Source organism: Melanotaenia boesemani, chromosome 9 (assembly GCF_017639745.1).
Source record: "Melanotaenia boesemani isolate fMelBoe1 chromosome 9, fMelBoe1.pri, whole genome shotgun sequence".
Classification (NCBI taxonomy): Eukaryota; Metazoa; Chordata; class Actinopteri; order Atheriniformes; family Melanotaeniidae; genus Melanotaenia; species Melanotaenia boesemani.
Window position 1 is genome coordinate 11,143,623 of NC_055690.1, and position 18,341 is coordinate 11,161,963.

At 37.7% G+C, this 18,341-nt stretch overlaps 2 protein-coding genes across 2 annotated transcripts; one reads left to right on the top strand and one right to left on the bottom strand.

Moving 5' to 3' along the window:
- Nucleotides 1-120: 120 nt before the first annotated feature.
- LOC121646015 (C-X-C chemokine receptor type 5) lies at nucleotides 121-3,250 on the bottom strand. The gene is made up of 2 exons (XM_041994863.1): nucleotides 3,156-3,250; nucleotides 121-1,330 (listed from the first exon to the last, which is right to left on the bottom strand). Exons 1-2 carry the CDS (start codon nucleotides 3,219-3,221, stop codon nucleotides 305-307), a joined length of 1,092 nt encoding a protein of 363 aa, XP_041850797.1. The 5' UTR covers nucleotides 3,222-3,250; the 3' UTR covers nucleotides 121-304.
- A 2,726-nt stretch (nucleotides 3,251-5,976) lies between these two features.
- On the top strand, nucleotides 5,977-18,331 carry ddx6 (DEAD (Asp-Glu-Ala-Asp) box helicase 6). Its single transcript, XM_041994862.1, has 14 exons — nucleotides 5,977-6,098; nucleotides 6,803-7,385; nucleotides 7,486-7,549; nucleotides 7,764-7,868; nucleotides 8,890-9,019; nucleotides 10,202-10,348; nucleotides 10,841-10,935; nucleotides 11,068-11,190; nucleotides 11,300-11,428; nucleotides 11,691-11,807; nucleotides 12,224-12,287; nucleotides 14,015-14,116; nucleotides 14,261-14,440; nucleotides 15,259-18,331. The coding sequence occupies exons 2-13, from the start codon at nucleotides 7,192-7,194 to the stop codon at nucleotides 14,434-14,436; spliced, it is 1,446 nt and encodes a 481-aa protein (XP_041850796.1). The 5' UTR covers nucleotides 5,977-6,098; nucleotides 6,803-7,191; the 3' UTR covers nucleotides 14,437-14,440; nucleotides 15,259-18,331.
- The last annotated feature ends 10 nt before the right edge of the window (nucleotides 18,332-18,341 follow it).

Consider the following 18,341-nt stretch of genomic DNA (forward strand, 5'->3'; position numbering starts at 1 on the left):
ATAACTGTGTTTTAATAGAAGTCTAAAAATAGAATAATAATCTCTGAAATTGTTTTGGCTATTTTGTTATTTATTTCTAAGACAAATAAGGGGACAAGAGTTCTGTACAACAGGAAATCTTTATTGAATACAGTCAGCAGTATTTACAAGCAGATAATAGATCGAATAGATTATAGAATAGATAATAGATTTGGGCACAAGTATTTTTCTTCACTTGGTAAATAACGCCATTAAAAAGCAGTCAACTCTGACATAGCCATGCTGATCCGCAGCACTTCCAGTTGTTTTAAGTAAACAGGAGGGTTTAATAGTTGAAGTTTGTGCTGTTGGTTCCTTCAGAAATGGACTGTCGACTGTGACCCTCAGCTCGGATAAAAGGAAGACAAATTCGGCCACAGCCCAGTTGACAAAGTAACTGCACCAGCTCATTGCGAAACTGCACCCCAACAACGGCGTACAATAGTGGGTTCAGGCAACAGTGTGAAATACCCAAAGTCTGAGTCACATCATAGACCTGATACAGGAGGGTGTTAAATGCGCATTCTGAATTCATATAGCCCATTTCTACTATAGTTCGGATCAGTGAGGTGATGTTATATGGCAGCCAGCACAAACAAAATACAAGTGTGACAAGTACAGCCAGTCGAATGGCTCCTTTCTTTGCCTGACTTTTTTTACTTTTAGACAAAGTTATTGCTAGTGCGCTGTAGCAGAAGCTCATGACAACCAAGGAGAAGAAAAAGCACATATTCTTTAAAATTCTGTTGGCTACAACCCAGTTGTGTGCGTGAACTTCAAAGCGATAATGAAAACAGTCGAGCTGGGATGTGTTTGTCTCATTTACAGAGAGAAACACAGCGTTGGGTAGTGATAGAAGCAAACAGAGGACCCACAGTGAAATGCATGTTAGGTGCACCGTTCCTGGACGTCGACTTTGCATGCTGGGGATTGCGTGAACAATGGCCAAATACCGATCAAACCCAATGCAAGCTAGAAGGAGACTCCCACAAAAGAGGTTCATTTCTGTCAAGACCCCCTTCAGCATGCATAGGAATACTCCGAACATCCATCCTGTGAAGCAGCTGACCAGTTGAAAGGGAATGGTGAACAGGAGCATGAGGTCAGCCAAAGCAAGGTGCAGCAGGTAGATCTCTGAGATGCGCAGCCGACGTCGACGCCTCAGGAGGACTGTGATCATCAGGCTGTTCCCTGTGACACCCAGGAGGAAGATCATGATGTAAAGCGCAGGCTGGAACACACTGTAGAAAATCTCCAGATCCTCAGAGCAGTCGGTAGTTACGTTGTAGTCTGTGTAATTGCCATCTGAGTCCTAGAAAACAAAGTTTTGATATGGTAACAATCTTTTTATATCGTGAAACACCAATCTCTTGTAAATGTGACAAATTTCAGCTTAGTTCCAGTCACATTTTTCACAACACCTTTCAGCTTCCAGGCAGGCTGAATATCTAGCATTTATGTTGAGTAATGAAAACATCACAGAAAAATAGACCTTGTGTAATTATGGTTTCATTTGCTTCCTGCAGCTCCCCTAGTAGATTTACTTGTCAGGAAACACAAAATGGACCAGATTGTTTTCGCTTCCCCATTACAGGCTTTTGAAGATATTTTTGGTCAAATGTGGTAAAACATACTGTGGCCAACAAAAAAGTACACATGTTCAATAAGTTAATATATATCTGATGGAGATGTTACGCCATCTAAGATTTGAATCTTTCCTATAAATGTGGACTGTTTCTATCCCACTTTGATGACTGTGTTATTATCTAAGACAAACTCATTTTATGGCCAAAAATAGTCAAATATGTTGTACAAATGTTCTGTTTTTATACACACAGTAATCAGGCATACGCATCTAATCTATTACAGACTGAACTGAACAGCCTAAACATTTTAGTAATTTCAGATTTTCGTAAAATTAGTTGCACTTTTCTTATATACTCCAGAACTGTACAAAAGTCTTGAGCAAACCCTCATTTCACTATATATTACCAGGTAACAGATATTTTTTCTCCATCACTTCTGCCACAACTTCTGTTCTTCACTTGTATAGATTTAAATCTTTTAACACGCTGCTCACCGTGCTAAGATCTTTTCAGACAACTCCTTTGAAATTGCCTTGTTGGTACAAAAATGACTATTTCATCTCTGTTTAACTGTCATCTTTGGTGTTTTTCATATATGCAACTGAAAAAGTTAAACAAATAACGTGTCTTTGTGACAGGCTGCTATAATGATCCTACTTGAAACTGGTTGTTTTGCTCTGTTTGTCTCTGTATACAACTCTGATTCATCCCGTGAGTTACTGTAGAAGCCTTTTTTATGCTCGGATGATTCATCAGTGTTAAGTGACCTAAACAAATAAAAAAGAAAATGTATCTGAAAATGGTCAGGTACAAATACTGGACTGAAAATGACTGACAAAGCCTCCAATTTTTAAATAAAAATAATAAAAAGAAAAATCTGCTTGCTCAAGGCCGCTTTAAAAGATAATATGATCGTCTGGCTGCCTGGAAAAAAGTTATAAAGAATTGAGGGCTGGGTCAAGACTTTTGCACAGTACAGAATATATTTTTATCTTTACATATGCTTGTCATTAGAAAAATAACCACCCACTTTCCTTTAATGGGAAGTGTGATGGAGAATTTCTTCCCTGATTTGTTTCTTTCGTAAGACAACAGGAAAGAAGCTATTTGATTTGCCTACATCTGTTGAAGTACATCTTTACAATGCACAGCTTAGTCATTCAAAGTGTTGATTTTCTTTTCATTAAACTTTGAAGGGGTTTAAAAAACTAAAGAAAATGTAAAATATACAAAAAAGCAAAGGATTGGACAAATTCTGCTACATTTTTAAGCTACACTAAATGAGAAAGTAAATTAGCTAATGGAGTTTTGAACATGAGTTAAAAGACATTTATCTGCAGACTAACACATAATATGCTCTAACCTAGTTTCTTACTGTATTTCCCATTCAGTGTTATTACAGAATTTATCAACAAAACATAAAATATTTGGTGTGTGAATGTCTACAATTACATACAAATACAAAATGTCTCACTAAAATACAGAAGTTAACCAAAAGTCCAAGTAGTTTAAAGAATAATTAAATAAATTTGAAAATGTGTCTTGGCTTACGTTATATTCTATAAAGCTTGTCGCATTGGCTGTATCCATGCTGGTGTATCTTGGGCTCTTCAACATATGTCTCACACTGGTGCAGTGAAGTGTGTCTGTACTTACTCTTGTGATTCTCCTCTTTATTTGCTTTGATGTTTTAGTGGTCTGGGGGTGTGTTCTCCACAAATATCATACCAAAACAGATGAAAACATGCTTGCAGTTACCAGTAATATAATCCATGTAACTGCTTCCTACAACTTTTGATATGAATGAGATAGCACTTGGGATATGGTCAGATTTATACAGGTATTCTTGGGATTAAACAAATATCCTTAGAAAGACTTTTCAGACATTAACTTGAGAAGCAAGTAACCACATTAGTCAAGTCCCGTTATCATCATTTAAAGCAAATTACCAATGCAAAACCCTATCCTCGTGCTGCACGGGGGTGTGGTGGTTCGCACCGTGGCCTCACAGCAAAAAGGTCAGTGGTTCGAGCTTCGGCCTTTCTGTGTGCAGTTTGCATGAAGTGTGATGGAGAATTTCTCCCCGTGTATACCTGGGTCCTCTCCAGGTACTCTGATTTCCTCGCACCGTCCAAAGACATGCATGTTGGGTTAATTGGTCACTGGGAGTGAGCGTGAGTGGTTGTTTGTGTCTCTATACCGGTCCTGCGATGGACTGGTGACTTGTGCAGGGTGTACTCTGCCTCTCACCTGTTAATTGCCAGGATAGACTCCAGCTTCTGTACTAAGCGTTACAGAAAGTGGATAGATTTTATTTATTTATTATTAAGAAATGTACTCATGCCTTCATCACCTGTTTTGCAATTCTTCACATCCTGGCCTTGAACTCTCATCTCGCCATCCACCTGCAGTTTGTCCACAATGCTGCTGCAGGATCACTCTGGTTTTAGCAGGTTTCCATTGGCTGCCAGTCTGTTTTCAGATTGATTTTAAGATTCCATTACTTACCTTTAAAATTTTAAATGGTACAGCATCCAGATATTTAACCAAGCTGCTCAGCTGTTATAATCCCAACCGATCAGTGGGATCATCCAACCAGTTGTCGTGAATCAGCCGAGGGGGGATTGAACTGTTGCTGAGGCACCCCCCCCCCCCCCCCCCCCCCAGACTCTGGAACAATCTGCTGCTCAGTATTTATACTTCTGAATATTTCCAGTCCTTTAAATCCTGTCTGAAATTAACTTTTGGTTTTTTTTTTCATTTTTGTTTTAACTATTGCTTTTAATTGGAATTTAGTTTGAGTCCCATCAGGTTTTTGGTTGTTTTTTAGTCAGTTTTACAGCTTTTTTCTTTTTTTTTTAATTATTTTGCTTTTATGTTTTAGTTTCATATTGGTTCTTTTTTTTTTAAATGAACCTATAAAGCACTTTTGTCAACCTGTTGTTCTTAAATGTACCATAGAAATACATTTGACATTGACATTTACAGTAACAGCACTGTGAGTTATTATAAACACCAAGCAGCTGCAGCCAGGGGCATCAGGCCTGTACTTCTGCTGCACCATTTACCGCAGATATGTTGTGGGTGTAAGTTTCGGTTTATTATTATTCATTTCATTACACAATAGATTCATTTTATTTACTTTTGTGGCTACAGCTGATTCTATAAGTGTTAAAAACAGTGTGCAAATGTCAAAGCAATTCAACCAATTACAAGTTAAAGGTTGGATTTGACTAAATAAATAACAGAAAGACAACATGTTAAATGGTGCATTACCACAACCAAGGTCCTGATGTGCAATGGCACATGAACATGTTGACGCCATACTGTAGGGGACACGTTGGCAAAGAAGTAAAAGAAAAAGAAATAAACAAAAAGAAGAAAAAGATTCTCCCTCTTCTACTTTCCAAAGAGCTGCAGCTTTGGAACAAAAGATGGTGAGTGGCTCAAGTAATTTTTTTTTTATCCAAAGCTCTATTGAATCTAATATATTATATATGAATATATTCAACCTTTTATTTGGCATTTTATTTGAAAAAGTGAAGAGTCATACTCAAACTATGTTAGGGCCATTTGTTTGTTTATTTTTTTCAAAGACAAAAAAACTTATAGCTAATGTAATATTTCTTTGATAACATTTACAAAGCTTTTCCTGAAACAGTTTGAAACCTTTCTTAGCTGGCCTTTCAAAGCCTCTGCTTTACATTATCTGAAAAATGTTGCAGTCTTTTTTGCTTTACTTTCTGACATTTTTTCAGAAACAAACCAAATAAATTCAAGCAGGAAAAAGCCAACAGTTAATCTTTGCATTTGGTATGATTTCCATTTTTTTTAACATATTATTGTATGCTGGTACAATGGAACAATTAAAGGGGAGTTATTGATGTGAAACTATAGTACCATATATGAAACTGGGTGGAAAGGAAACTTAAAGATATGCGTAGCTGTTGTGAGGTGAAAATGGAAGTAGGCTTCAGTGATTTGGTACAAAAGACGTTTGCGGGAAGAATCTTCACACAAGTGATCAGGGTGAGTCAGCCATTCAAAATGTTTTTATTTTATTTGTTTACCTACTCATGACCTCTGATTTCCCTAACATAAATTTTTTTTTACCTATGTTGCAAAAGCAGATCTGCAGCTTTTATATCGATCTAGGAATTTATCAGTCAACTAAAGAGGCTGCAGTGAGATCAACATAAACCTGCCTTCTTACTGCCACCACTCAATAAGCAGGCTCATTAGATGCAGTAGATGATACATAAAATAATTTCTGACATTTAAACTAACTGTATGACAGTATTACTTTGTTAGGCCACGTTAAAGATAAATCCCTGATTTGAAATTGAATCAGCTGATTTGTTGGCCGGGGGCGGGTTTAAATACGACTGGAAGCCATCTTGAATGGTCGTTTGACAAGACTCTTTCGTAGTCAGCTAAATATTGAGTACACCGTACAAATCCCGCAAACGGAGCCGCTTTTCCCAGTAATTCAAGGTAAATACGCTAACACCCAATAGACCACAGTGTAGATGTGTTACCGTATATTAATTTTTTAATTGCGAGTTTTACTACAAAGTACATTGTAAATGTTAATTCGCCACTGTTCGCCAGTTTGTGTTAGCTCGATAAAAGACCTTGCATGGCTTCCGCTATTCGGCCGGGTCAGCCTGTTCTAAATAATGGAATATATCTAACACTAGTTATATTTGCAGAGTAACAATAGCTAATAACAACGCTAATATCACACAGAGACCACACAAAGTATTTATGAAGTCAGCGAATTGCGTTCACCGAAACCGCACATAATTAGCATGTAGCTTTAGCATAGTATGCTATCACAAACGCATTTAGCTTCTTGAGGTTCGTTCGTTGGACTAAGCAGGTAAATATCTGGTCAGTCAAATATGTCTCTACCGGAGCCAATGTGTGGCACAGTTATAGTTAATTTGTTCCACAAATGTTCTCGCATAATTATTTTTTCATTCTTAACGTAGCTATAAAAAAAACAAACAAACAAAAAACATTCAGCGTTGTATCGGCTAATATTCGACTTTCGGCCAGCTAGCTACTCTAACTGCGTTTGATCATCAAAATATTAATTTCATGGTGTGACTAGCTAAAGCATAGCATGTTTTTTATTTAATTGTGCTATCTTTGGTCGAACATACATATTCTAACTCTTGCTTCCTATGTTTCAGGGTTGGACAGACTTGGAAGGACACAGAGGCTCAGTTAAGCTAACAAGATGGCTAGCTGGATTGGCGGCTAACACTTGAAAGCTAGCTCAGCCTTGTTGGTGTATAGTTTTCCAGATAACACTGGCAGATTAACCATATGTGAAGCCCTAATTTAATTTCCATGCTTAGAAGTCTTATAAAGTTTGAAAAGAAGAATTTGTCTCTTGACATTTGATGCTCTAACATTATTGAGGAAGAACAGATCTACAATTTTCTATTAGTTAATGATTAAAGTAAAAAAATAAGGGCAATCTTGAGTTTTGAGTGGTCCAAAGAGAGTGGACTCACTTTATCTGGAGACTGCTAAAGGTTTCATACCTATTGGAACAGAGCAATTAAGCAAAATAAACATGAGCACCACTAGGACAGAGAACCCAGTGATTTTGGGCATGTCCAACCAGAATGGCCAGCTGAGAGGCTCAGTGAAGCCCACTGGAGCTCCAGGAGGAGGTGGAGGAGGTCCTCAACAGCAGCAGTTAAACCAGATGAAAGGCACAATCAATGGGAATTCCCAGCCAGCCCCTACAACAAATGCTGTCATCAAGTAAGTTCTGATCTCAGTAAAACAGCCTACATTTGTTTTATATTTGTGGATAACACTGCCAAGGTATTGTATTTGCTCACAAGAACTTTACCACCCACAGGCCTGGAGATGACTGGAAGAAAAATTTAAAATTGCCCCCCAAGGACATGAGGATGAAAACTTCGGTTTGTACAATATGGTCGCGCTCTCATTCAGCTGATGGTTATTTTAACTTTTAAGTTAAAATCTGTGCCATGTTTTTTCCCTTTGGTTTTTTGACTCGCACATTTTTATTCAGTTCTTGTTAATTGCTGCCCCCTGTCTCAAATAAGCCTACAATTTTCTAGCAGCTCGTGAACCAGTCTGTGTATTAAAATAATAGTTTTTCAATAATTACAGGATGTGACTGCAACTAAAGGCAATGAGTTTGAAGATTATTGCCTAAAGAGGGAGCTACTAATGGGGATCTTTGAAATGGGCTGGGAAAAGCCATCTCCTATTCAGGTACTTTCAGACATATCCCTGATTTGAGACATTTTTCCACCTGAAGATGCCATTGTGCCTCATGGATTGCATGCTTTAATTATTAAAGAGCTGGCTGTAAAAAGAAATTATGGTAACTTCTTCAGTCCTTCCTTACATCATATCAGAAGCTTTTCAGTGTCTTTGCAAAGGAGGAAATGCATCACACGCTTCTTTAAAATTATGTGTTACCCAACCCATTTTCAAAATAACTTTTAAAATGAAGAGAGATTTTAGTTCTTTGTGTCTTATTCTAGTAGTGTTTGGTTGAAGCTCAGCATTTGTTGTTGGTGATTTGTAGGTTCAGATTTGAAATGGCTACAGGGTCAGAATTGTTTTGATGAGACTTAAGTGATATATATATATATATATATATATATATATATATATATATATATATATATATATATATATATATATATATATATATAAGAGCCCTTTCACTTGAAGTTGAACTATTTTTAGCTCGACTACATGGCTCTGGGGCATGTTGGTGTGTCGCTTTGTGGGTCCACTACTTGGGTCCAGGCAGAAGTAACAACGTTACATATACAAGGTTTTAGCAATGTTGATAAATGCACTAATCCCAGATCCTATAGTCCAAATATCGACAGAACTGTTTTTTAAAAAAAAAAAAACCCTTCAGACATGAGTTTAGCCATCCTAGGGGACAGCTGTTTCACTGAGCGTCACAATTCAGACTTTGGTTGGTGAACATTTGTTACTGGATTTCATTAAATGACTTGGAAGTCATAGTTTCAATCCACTCTATATAAATTCTCATTCATTTTGTGTAAGGAGAGAGTGAAAGAGGGTCATGAGCAACAGCACAGCAACATGTGGAGTAAGCAAACAATTGGGATTTAAAAATAAACCTATTTTCCTCTTTGAAATTTATCCATGACAAAAGCTCAAAAATGAATTTGTATGTGCCATAAATGCACCAACAGTAAAGAAGCATCACATTTAAGAAATGGAGGGGCTCAAACCATTTTGTCTGCAGGAGGAAAGCATTCCCATTGCATTGTCAGGAAGGGATATTTTGGCCAGAGCCAAGAATGGCACGGGAAAGAGTGGAGCCTACCTCATTCCCTTACTTGAACGCATTGACCTGAAGAAGGACTCTATACAAGGTGAGTTTTGAACTTGTTTACTCTGTGAATGTGATGCTGTTGTTAATCATTTATTTGGAGCTTGAGGAGAAATTGGAATCAAAGATAAGTCTGTCATTGACATGCCTACGTAAAGATTTCTTCCTGTGTCAAAAGGAATAATCTGATCGAAAGAATCGATCTGTGTCTCAAATGGCACACAGCATTTCATGTCTGTGGTATAGACTTTATTTAGATTTTTCCTCCAAGTGATCACAAAGATGGTGAGGTTGGCAAAAAAGCCATAATTGCCATTTTGTTCTGAATGACAAACACACTTCTGCTGCTTCTGAAGGCGAATTTGGGCAAATACCAGAAGTAGACCCTCCGACATTGCTGTCAGTGCCAACTTGGCGAGTATGCAGACCCTGCTAGCAACTTTTATTTTTTTTTGTAATTTTTTTTGTTGTTAGAAAGGCAACTAGCGACAAATCTAGCAACTTTTTCGGGTGTTTTTGGAGACTGACATGAAAACTTGTGCGAGCAAGATAGTTTTTATCTAGAGCCCTGATGTTGTAGATGGATCCAGAGGATTTTTTTTCCACAGAAGTCAATTTAAGTTTTTAGACTGTTTATTTTGAAAAGAAAATCAGGCGGTTTTATACAAACTATTTTTTATTTTTTTTATTTTTTTATTTTTTTAACTTGGGATGTGTTTTCTGTTGAGTGTCTGAGTTTACTTGTCATTAAAATATCTTTAAAGCCCAATGACTTTGTAAATGCACTCAAACCTGACCACATAGTAATGAAAATCTTTTCAGAATTTTCAAGATGTGAACACAGATTGGGAAATTACAACGTTTAGGCCGCATTATAGAATAAAGAATAAAATTGGGACTACATGATACAAAAATACAACATACCCTTAAATATTCAGACAAAAGATGGTAAAGGAAATAGAAACGTCTATTGACAATACACATATTACAAATACCCAGGTTAAACATCTTGTAATTCATTATGTTGTAATGTAAAACAGTAGAACTAGTTTCACAACTGTAAAATTTTTGTTCTGGAGACAGTATACCCATTTCCAGTCTACATATTTCCTTGAACTTTTGTCTCACTAACTTTGTATGTTCAGTTTCTACTCTTGTTTGTTAATTTGGTCAGACTAGGAATAAACTTTGAGTTGTTTTTGAGCAAGTGTTCCTGTTTTTCCAGCTTTGGTCATAGTGCCCACCAGAGAACTGGCACTGCAAGTAAGCCAAATATGTATCCAGGTCAGCAAACACATGGGTGGAGTGAAGGTAATGGCAACCACAGGTGGAACCAACCTTCGGGATGACATAATGAGACTTGATGAAACGGGTAATCTTTTCAGTTTACACAGATTGTTTACCGGATGATGCTGTTTTTCTTGGTTAACTATTCATTCTTGCCTGAAGTGCTGGAGCAACAACATGCATACGAATGTGGATATTCAAAACTGAGTCTGAATCATCCTGCTTTGAATATAAATGATTTATGGATTATTAGCTAACAAAACTGCATCATCAAAATATTTCACCGTTTCTGTTGTGCTTCCGACGGGTTCATTTCAGATGTGTAAAACAAGTTGAAAATTTGTTTGAAAAATAAACCTGTAGTGAATTGGCAGCAATCAGTCTAATTCATTATGAAATTTGTTTGCATCTCTGCAGTGAAACTCCTTGTGGAAATGTGCATACAGCCCAAAATAAGAGATGGTCTGAGGCTGTTGTTTAACAGTAGAGAATTAAGATCTGCTTGGATGGTTGGTTCTGGTGTATGAAAAATATTGGCTACATCTTGTTGACAAACTGGTTTTGTCTTTTTTAACAGTACATGTGGTAATTGCCACTCCTGGGAGGATTTTAGACCTCATCAAGAAAGGAGTGGCCAAAGTCAATCAAGTGCAGATGATTGTTTTGGATGAAGTGAGTTAAATAATGTTTTCCTCGTTCTTTTCTGACTTTGCTACATTTTCGAAATATGTATAATATGAATATCTGAACAGCTTCTAGAAACAACTTAAATGGGTCTCTTCCTCTTTGTGTCTCTGTTTAAAGGCTGACAAACTCCTGTCTCAGGACTTTGTGGTCATGATGGAGGAGATACTGGGCTTCCTGGCCAAACAGAGGCAGATTTTGCTTTACTCTGCAACCTTCCCTCTCAGCGTGCAGAAGTTTATGGTACATTTTCTTTAACTGTCTTAAGCTTCTAAACAGATGTCCCTTCATCACCTGTAGGATAAGCTCAACATACTTTGTTTTCCTTTTTGTTTTTTTTTTAATTGTGTAGAATGCGCACTTGCAGAAACCCTATGAGATCAACCTAATGGAAGAGCTTACACTGAAGGGTGTGACTCAGTATTATGCTTATGTAACTGAAAGGCAAAAAGTCCATTGCCTTAACACCTTATTTTCCAGGGTAAGTGTTGCTGTTCTTCTGCACTTTGACTCTTACTGAATAGTATCAGTTGTCTGAACAATGTTTTTAAAATGCCAACTTGTTTGCAGGCTGTTATTGTGACTGTTTTCTTTAGTGTTGTTCAGGAATGGTTTCTGAAATGTCATCTGCTCTAAAGAGTAGTTTTAAGTTTATGGGGGAATTTAAAAATGCCCCCACCTTAACTGAGTTTCAAATTTTAAAACTTGTTTTCCCCAGAATTTATTGGCTTTTCTTTTTCTAGCTCCAGATCAACCAGTCTATAATCTTCTGCAACTCCTCCCAGAGAGTAGAGCTTCTTGCCAAGAAGATCTCCCAGCTTGGTTATTCGTGTTTCTACATTCATGCCAAGATGAGACAGGTCAGCTGGCGTACTGCCCAAGAAAAACAATTTAAAAACAGAACACAGATGGCAGTTTATGCATGCAACAGCAGCTGCTGCAATTGCTTTAGATGGTCCTTAAAGCAATGCGTTGATTGGATGTGCATGTTTCAACACTTAATGTGCTGATACAGTTTACACCACCATTATGTTTTCGGAGTATACTGCCACTGCAAGGTTTTTGTCTACTGACAAGAACTGAATCTGTTTACACCTGGAAAAAAAACTGCACCAACAGCTTTTGAACTCATCTGTTGTGACCAGCTGCTGCATATATTTTCTTCCTTCAAGCTCGAGTTTAATTTTTATGAAACAGAGCTACATAGCATGGCACAACATCATGAGTCCCACAGATGGGTGAATCTGGAGTGTAAAATCCTTTTCTTTTTCTTCAGGAGCATCGCAACCGTGTGTTCCACGACTTCAGAAATGGCCTGTGCCGGAATCTTGTCTGCACTGGTAAGTGATGGTGTTTGTTCCTCTTGTTTGTGTTTTAAAAGTACTCCAAGATGTATGAATGTTCACACATCAGCATCTGGCATGTACTGTCAGTTTGGACCAATATTTTACATGTTTTAAGACGATTCAGGTCAATTTAGCTTAATTTCTAGTCGGTTTAGTCATTTAAGGCATTTTTAAAGATTCAGTCTGGTTTGTTCATAAGGCAAGGAAAGTTTATTTGTGTTGTACATTTCATGTACAAGACAATTCAAAGTGCTTTACATAAAACATTAAAAATATTACAGTGGGGTGCAGGAAGCAATAACAAGTGCACGATCAACCGTGTCAAATGCAGCACTGAGATTTAATAGTACCAGACCTGAAATGTTTCCCCTATCTGCTCAGAACTGTTATTTAGTGTCAGGAAGTTGTGTAGCTGTTAAGACAGCTTTTTCTATAATCGAACTAAGAAGGGGGAGGTTTGATATCGGCCTGTAGATGCTCAGGAGCAATGGGTCTAGGTGTTTCTTTTTCAGTGGTGCTTTAATGACTGTTTTTAGGGTCTGTGGGAAGATGCCTGAAAGCAGAGGTGTGTTTACAATCTGTAAGATAGCTAAGGCTATGCATCCTAAAACATTCTTAAAAAGCCTGGTTGGCAGGGCATCAAGACAGCAAGTGGTGGTTTTCAGATGGCCAGTGATCTCATCCAGATTTTTTTGGACTGATTGGAGAAAAGTGTGGCATGGTGTTCATGTTAGTCAGTCTGACTGCCTGATTTTTCTTTTTAATTTTGTCAGTAAAGAAAGAAGCAAATTCATTACAGGCCTGGATGGACAGAAGTTCTGGGGTTACTGACACAGGAGGATTAGTTAGGCTGTCAACAGTAACAAACAAGGAACGAGTGTTATTGCTGTTTTTAGCAATGTCTGAAAAGAAAGATGATCTTGCATTTTTCAGCCCCAGATTTTAAATCCTCAGTCTCTTGATAGCTCTCATAGTAAACCTATATTGATTTACAATACAGTTGCATCATTGTGTTTACATTTCCACCAATATGTAGTTTACAGGACTGCTGGACGTCAAATGACCAGCAGATGTCAGTACTACCAAATGAGCTGTTAAATGGGGCCTCGAGTAATGACACTTTTGGCGATGCAATTGGCCGGAAAGACTCAACACATTCACAGGGCTTCATTAAACCATTACTACATACAAGTAGCATTTGCCTCCGTGTATTCTAGTCTAGAGCTTTATAGTGTAATCTCCCAGACTGCACAGGTAAAAAAAAAAATGGTGACCTTCGTATTTCAGAGACGTAGTAAATATATTTTTTAGATTTTTAAAGTAATTAGGAATTTTCCTGGAAACAATTTTTCTAAACCATAGCCAGAGTTCCTTTTAAAGTGCCTGTGGCCCCTGAAGTTGAAATTGTCCATGAAATGAACTGAATGTGTGGTACATGCAGCCAACAGCCATATATTCATACTAAACAGACTAAACAGTAATGTAATAGTATCTAACCACAAAATACTGTCCACGTTTAATGAGTATCAGGGAGCCCCTGCCCATAAATTTCTTGAGTAGAAAAATAAGAATAATGGCAGAAAAATGCAAGCAGAGGGGAGAGTGAAGCAGCAAAGCAGGAAGTAGAATTAATATAATTAGTAGTTTCTGGTTTTATTTGCAATCTTTGCTGCGGCTTTTAATGTGTGATGAGGAAATGCTTTGGTCTTTGTCCCCTCTAGACCTCTTCACAAGAGGAATTGACATTCAAGCTGTGAATGTTGTGATCAACTTTGATTTCCCCAAGCTAGGAGAAACATACCTTCATCGCATTGGTAGATCTGGTAAGAGCCTGTAAAAGTTTCTTTTGTGTGTTTTTCTAGTTCTTTTATCACCACTGACTTGTGAGCCTTGTTTCTCACAACTGTGTTTGGTGTTTATTTTAAGTTTACACTATTTATTTAAAACCCCTCTTCCTTGATTCACAGGACGCTTTGGACACCTGGGTCTAGCCATCAACCTCATCACATATGATGATCGTTTCAACCTAAAAGGGATCGAAGAGCAGCTTGGAACAGAGATCAAGCCCATCCCTGGCATCATTGACAAAAGCTTATACGTGGCAGAGTACCACAGTGAGAGTGGCGAAGAAGTCAAGCCATGAGCCAGTAAGTACACACTTTAGTACATGAGTACATGCTGAATCGTGGAAGATTTAACAGCCATTGTTACATTTTCTTTCTGACATAATGTATTTTGTCATTAAACAGTTGAATAGATGATAATAAATCATGCTCATTGTCAAAACAAAGTCTAATTAATCTAAACTAATCTTTAGCTATCATTGCCTGGACTGCTTTTTGTTTTATTTTTTAATACAAGACCATTCCCTTTGGAAAGTACTTTGACAAAATAGGGCTCAGTAAAACATTTGAACATTAACTCATTCTTAAAAACTTGATGACAAAACTATTTGAAACCTGCTATTTCAGTTCATGCTAACAGTAGTAGCGTTTAGGACAGAAAGCCCATCTCTGCCAGCTGCAGGAGGTTTTTCTGTATCAGGGTCACGATTACAAACTGTTCATATTAGTTATCTGCCAATAACTGGCTGTTCTGACAGAAAATAAACTTTAACAGACTTGTCGTGTTAGTGGGCTGTTAACGGACCATGGCTAGCAACACTCAAAGCTGTGACCTGCCAAGTTACTAATGTGGGTTAACCAGCAGGGGTTAAAATGTCAAACTCTACGTGTATAATAAAAGAATATGACTGAGAAGTGGTGATTGAAAGCAGAGTCTTCGTTTGTGTCAATGATTTTCAACATTGGTACATTATGAGTCAGGATGGGCCAGCAACACAACTGCATGCGCCGTCATTTGTCTGTTGGCATCTGTAATATATATATATATATATGTGTGTGTGTGTGTAATATAAACAAGGTTTACTGATGAGTAACTTGATTTCATTCTTCTTTCTCAACAGATCAGTCCATCCTCCTCTCCCTTTGTATGCTTTTTTTTTTTCTTTCTCCCCATCCCAAACATCTTGGATTTTTTTTTTTCCATGTACAGTTTGTCTGTCTTCCTTTTTTGGATGCCACCATTAGGAATGCGTATGTTGATGGACACTTTTTGGAAGAACTCATCTGCCTTTATTTAAGGCCCTATGCTGCACCACAAAGTACTGAAGACATATAAGCACCAGGGGGAAAGCATGGGACCAAGTCGAAAATATCAGTGCACAGATGATTCATATCCACCACTGACACAAAGCCAGCACCAACAGACCCAGAGACGACACCCTCCATTCTCCATGTTTTATTTTCAAGATTTAACCAATTTGTATCAAGTGCCTTAACAAGCAGTTCAACTCGTTCTAAAGTAATAACCCTTCATTATCCACCATTTAGCTCACTTCATACCACATGCTCACCTAATTGAAAATTTAACTAATTTAATGTCTGACCAAAAAGGTGCATTCATAACTTGTTTTGTTTGGGTCATTCATTTGTAAGGAATGGAGATCATTTGGAGTGAGGCTGGTCTGAATTATCTTTTTTGCTGGCTTAGCTGAACTAGAGTCTGGCTGATAAATGAGGACTAACTTGGATTTTCCATGGACAGAAATGCTGGATTTTTTTTTCTTTTTTTTCCAAGAGACAGCCAGACTTTCTATTCGCTTGTGAAGAAGCTCATGCTTCTTAGAGACCCAGACTCTTTCCTCTGTCTTCAGCCTGGAAACACTAACAAAAAAAAAAAGGCAGCAAAGCAACACCACAAGTCATGAGGATTCCTGTTAATGTGGAGTTTATTTGGAGAGAGCGCTTTTTTCCTTTCTTTGTTCCTTGTTTCACCCTCCTATGGATGGCCATACCTAATTCTGCAAGATGTGCAGCCGACATGTGGGGTGCACCTTACACCTTGTGTATATACCTTCATTTTATGATTGTTTTAAACAAGAGCAACAGGCTGGCTGACAAACTGGAAAGCCGCCCGCCCCTTCTCTCTTGTTAGCACTGGAGACCTTTTCTTTAACTGCCAGTTTGTTTGTTCTGCATCATTGGCCTGTGAGTTTATTTATAATTTTAGAAATTGCAAAAACATTGAAATGATCTTGTTCATGAAATGTTTATTTGGAGCCAGTTATCAGTAACTTTTAGTCTCCAAATTTGATGGTAGGTGCAATTTGTCACAAATGCACTTGGTGTTAAAATCGTTGCCCTTATTCTCTTGCTACCAGTGTTAACAAGTGTTAAGACATATGGCTTTCTGAAGCTTGTGCATTTTGATTAATTCTTTGTCACCAGCCTTGACTTGTGAAACTTACTCTTGAGGCTGATTTTCAGTGAAAGTGAACGCTGGTGTTTGAAGAGAAAATGTTTAACCTGTCACTTAGTAGTACTACTTGCTGCAGTGCAGCTGAATTGGCGGTAAATTTGTTTTCTGGGGCGAGGTGTTAGCTGTTACATTGATTTTTATGTTGAAGCACAGCTACATAAATTCCTAATTTTGGGCAGAAGCTGTTTATTCCCCTTTTGAAGAATGTCGGCTGAAAGCATTAAAATTACCCAACTGACCTAAAATGTAGCAGGAAATAATCCTCTGTTCTTTGCAAGTTAGTCGACTTTCTAAAAACTGACTAACATAAGATTCATCATTCAAATCGACCTGAGCAGGTTGGGTTGCACTTAACAGAGAGGTGGTTTCAGCCAGCTTCTCGAACTGGACTGCTATTTTTGTACACTCACAACGCCCAGGTGGGAGAAGTAAATTGTGCTGTAGACACTTTGGGAAAATTGGCATTGTGGGGGGAATGGGCATGATGGATTATAAAAATGTTTTGGGCACCCCAGCCCGCTAAATTTATGGCTCATTTCTCTGCCCTGGCTTTATTTTAGGGTTTTGGATTATTTATAAGCAGCATAACCTTTTTATTTGCATTAAGGTTCTCTGAACATTTTTGTTCAGTTTGAAACGTTTTTGCCAAAGAGGTTCCCTTTTTGTCCTGGTAAGATGCTTTTTGACTGTTCTAATCATTGAGATGTACAACTATTTTAATTTCAGCTCATTTCCAAAGTGTGGTGGGGATTATGATTACTCCTGTTTCTCACTGGTTAGAACTAAGATCCCCGTTCTCTCAGTTCTTCGTCCCAGAAATACTTGCACATCTGATTTGAGAATAATTTTGGGTGGGAGGTCTTTATTTATACAATAAAAATAATCCAAATTAAGTGAAGCCTGGCTGAGGGGACGGAGATCTGTGCAGACATTTGGCAGCTGTCTGTTTTTTTTTTTTCTTTTTTTTTTTTTTTTTCTTTTTTACTGCCAGCTGTCTGGCAGTAATCGCCAATGTTCAAGTTTCATGGTTAAATCTTCAGTCCTTGAAGATTTAGTGTGGCGACTGATCGATGGTTTACAGCGTTACTGCCAGAAGCCGGCCATTTGAGAACCTTCGAGACTGAGACAAGAGCATCTTACTCCAGATTGGGTGACTAATTGCGTAGCTTCTGCAACCAAATTGTCTCATTCTTTAAGGTCTTTTAAAAATTTGTTGGGTGGGTAATTTGGTGCGCTTGCTGCCCTGATGCATCGGTTCATCCTCTAGATTGTTGACACATTAATGATGCACAGCTTTGTGCGCGATTTGGCAGTCCCATCATTTACGATCAAGAGAATGCGTGAGGAGTCCTTTTTACGATTTCCCTCCAAACTGATGCATCAGTAAAGTTAAACTGGGAGGGATCGATGGGCACTTTAAAACAAGATGCTGTGATTTAAAGAAAAAAAAAAAAATCCAGAGTATTGGATAGGGGTGTGAAAAGATTTCAGAGTTGCCCTTAGATTTTTGTTTAATTAAGGAATTAAGTGGAGTACAGCTTTACTTAAAGTCTCAAAATTTAAGAGAATTTAAAACCTGAGTTAATTTCTTCTATTTGGATTTTTTTTGATGATGTAATTGGCAGTTTTCAGTGATGCAAATTTTACAAGTTCAAATGTCATCAAACATTGGATATTGAAGTAAAAGTTTGGTTTAAAATAAAGCTCACTGAAATTTATAATGCTGAG